Genomic DNA, 2,549 nt, shown 5'->3' on the forward strand with positions numbered 1-2,549 from the left:
GGGGACAGGCCGGGTCTGGGGACAGGCCGGGTCTGGGGACAGGCCGGGTCTGGACCTCACCTCTGTTTTGTTGAACCGTTATTCTCTGATGTGGACCTTTAATGGACGTTCTGTCCCCCCCCCAGGTCGCGGCCACCCTCAGTCTGGACTTGGACCGGGCCGAGCACCTCCTGATCCACTGTAAGTGGAACGTAGACCTGCTGGTTCAGCGCTACACCGACGACCCAGACGCCGTCATCCTGGCTGCCGGGCTGACCTGCAGGAACCCCCAGCCTCCGCCCGGCCCCGCCTCCACCTGCCCCGTGTGTCTGGGCTCCGGAAGCGGCGGCGCGGAGCCCGTCCTGACTCTCAGCTGCATGCACTACTGCTGCCGGGTCAGAAGCGCTCAGAACCGCGGCTGTGGGGTTGTGCGACGGGGTGACTGACGGGTGTGTTTGTTGTGCAGTCGTGTTGGCAGGAGTACCTGACGGCCCGGATCGAGCAGAACCTGGTGATGAGCTGCAACTGTCCAATCACAGACTGCCAGGCTCAGCCCACCTCCCACTTCTTCCTCAGCATCCTGACCGACAAGGACACCGTCGCCAAGGTAACGCCAGCCACCAAGCACGGCTCCCTGCGCCGCCATCCAGGCGTCTAACCCTCTGCTCTCCTGCCCCCCAGTATGAGAGTGCCTTGCTCAGAGGCTACGTGGAGAGCTGCTCCAACCTGACCTGGTGCACCAACCCTCTGGGCTGCGACCAGATCCTCTGCAAGGAGAACATGGGCAGCATGGGGACCTGCTCCAAGTGCTGCTGGTCCTCCTGCTTCAGCTGCAACTTCCCAGAGGTCAGAGGTCACCATCCTGTCCCAGGGTTCCGGTCGGCAGCAGAGCATTCAGAAACTCTGCTGATCTGGAACCTGCTTAGTCCTCCTCAGTTCTGAGGTCAGACCCGTTAGACCGGGTCCTGGTGTGGACCTTTAGGGTCCTGCCAGGTTCTGTGCTGGTGCTGCAGGTCAGCAGATGTTCTGTGTCGCCAGGCTCACTACCCGGCCAGCTGCAGCCACATGTCTCAGTGGATGGACGACGGCGGCTTCTACGAAGGTATGAGCGTGGAGGCCCAGAGCAAACACCTGGCCAAGCTCATCTCCAAGCGCTGCCCCAGCTGCCAGGCCCAGATCGAGAAGAACGAGGGCTGCCTGCAGTAGGTGGAGGGTGGGGGAGGGTGGTGGTGGTGGTGATGATGACGACGACGATGATGATGAAGGTTGGTTCTTCTCCTCTGCCTCCAGTATGACCTGTGCCAAATGTAACCACGGCTTCTGCTGGCGCTGCCTGAAACCATGGAAGCCCACTCACAAAGATTACTACAACTGCTCCGCCATGGTTGGTTCACACAGCGCCACCTGATCAGCGTCCAATCAGAGAGCAGCAAACAGCCGTCCCTCTGTTCTCCCTGCAGGTGAGCAAAGCTGCTCGGCAGGAGAAGAAGTTCCAGGACTACAACGATAGGTGCACCTTCCACCACCAGGCCAAGGTACGGACCGCCACCGTCTTTATTCTGACTCCTGCTGGTTCCAGCCAGTTCAGTCCTGTTCTCTGCTGCAGGATTTTGCCGTCGGCCTGGAGAACAAAGTGTCGTCCATCAACGAAGCTCTGCAGATGAAGTCGCTCACCTTCGTCATCGACGCCTGCAAAGTCCTGGCTCAGGCGAGGAAGGTAGGATGGTCGATCAGAACAAGGAGCTCCAACGCTCGTTCTGCTCCCGCTCTGAGCGGCGAGCTAACTGTGCCCTGCTCCCGCTCTGAGCGGCGCGCTAACTGTGCCCTGCTCCCGCTCTGAGCGGCGCGCTAACTGTGCCCTGCTCCCGCTCTGAGCGGCGCGCTAACTGTGCCCTGCTCATTGACTGCAGGTGCTGGCCTACTCCTGTGTCTACAGCTACTATAACCAGGAAACGGAGAAGATGGACGTGATGGAGCAGCAGACGGAGGCTCTGGACCTTCACACCAACGCCCTGCAGATCCTGCTGGGTGAGACTCTGCCCCTCTAAAACCAGAGCCGCCCCGGTCCGGACCGGTCTGACTGTGTGTGCTGGTCCCTGTGTTTAGAGGAGACTCTGCTGCAGTGCACTGACCTGGCCTCCTGCGTGCGGCTGCTGAAACCAGAACATCTCAACACGGGCCTGGAACTGATCCGCCGCATCCAGGAGCGCCTGCTGGCCATCCTGCAGCACTCTACCCAGGTACCCTGAGAGCAGAACCTGATTCCGGCGGAACATATTCAGGCAGTCTAGATCAGTGGACCATTAGGATCCATGATGGAGAGGCTGTGATCCAGTGTGATGGCGTCTCTATTCTATAAAGGGTTTTATTTTTGCTTTGGTTTTCCCAGATTAATCAGAACGGTCCTTTTATTCCTGTCTATACCCATTCCGTCTCGATAGTGCGATCCGTCCCAGGAGAACAATCTGCACCATCAGCTCATTTCCACATGCCCAACCAGATATTTATTCAGGTTTCCATAAATAATGAAATTTTGGTATTAAAATTATTTTTTTCTCTCCTTAACTAAC

The 2,549-nt window shown here is 58.4% G+C and overlaps 1 protein-coding gene across 1 annotated transcript in view; it reads left to right on the forward strand.

The window, feature by feature from the left end:
- cul9 (cullin 9) overlaps positions 1 to 2,549 on the forward strand; it is a 19,624-nt gene that overhangs the window by 14,487 nt on the left and 2,588 nt on the right. Inside the window, exons 32-40 of the mRNA XM_015400285.1 lie at positions 126 to 374; positions 446 to 586; positions 661 to 825; positions 1,018 to 1,181; positions 1,270 to 1,363; positions 1,440 to 1,514; positions 1,586 to 1,696; positions 1,890 to 2,007; positions 2,086 to 2,219. Of these exons, the coding sequence (XP_015255771.1) occupies positions 126 to 374; positions 446 to 586; positions 661 to 825; positions 1,018 to 1,181; positions 1,270 to 1,363; positions 1,440 to 1,514; positions 1,586 to 1,696; positions 1,890 to 2,007; positions 2,086 to 2,219 (1,251 nt within the window). The remainder of the gene's footprint in view (positions 1 to 125; positions 375 to 445; positions 587 to 660; positions 826 to 1,017; positions 1,182 to 1,269; positions 1,364 to 1,439; positions 1,515 to 1,585; positions 1,697 to 1,889; positions 2,008 to 2,085; positions 2,220 to 2,549) is intronic.

The sequence above is a fragment of the Cyprinodon variegatus genome, unplaced genomic scaffold, assembly GCF_000732505.1.
Source record: "Cyprinodon variegatus isolate N-32 unplaced genomic scaffold, C_variegatus-1.0 Scaffold1090, whole genome shotgun sequence".
Classification (NCBI taxonomy): Eukaryota; Metazoa; Chordata; class Actinopteri; order Cyprinodontiformes; family Cyprinodontidae; genus Cyprinodon; species Cyprinodon variegatus.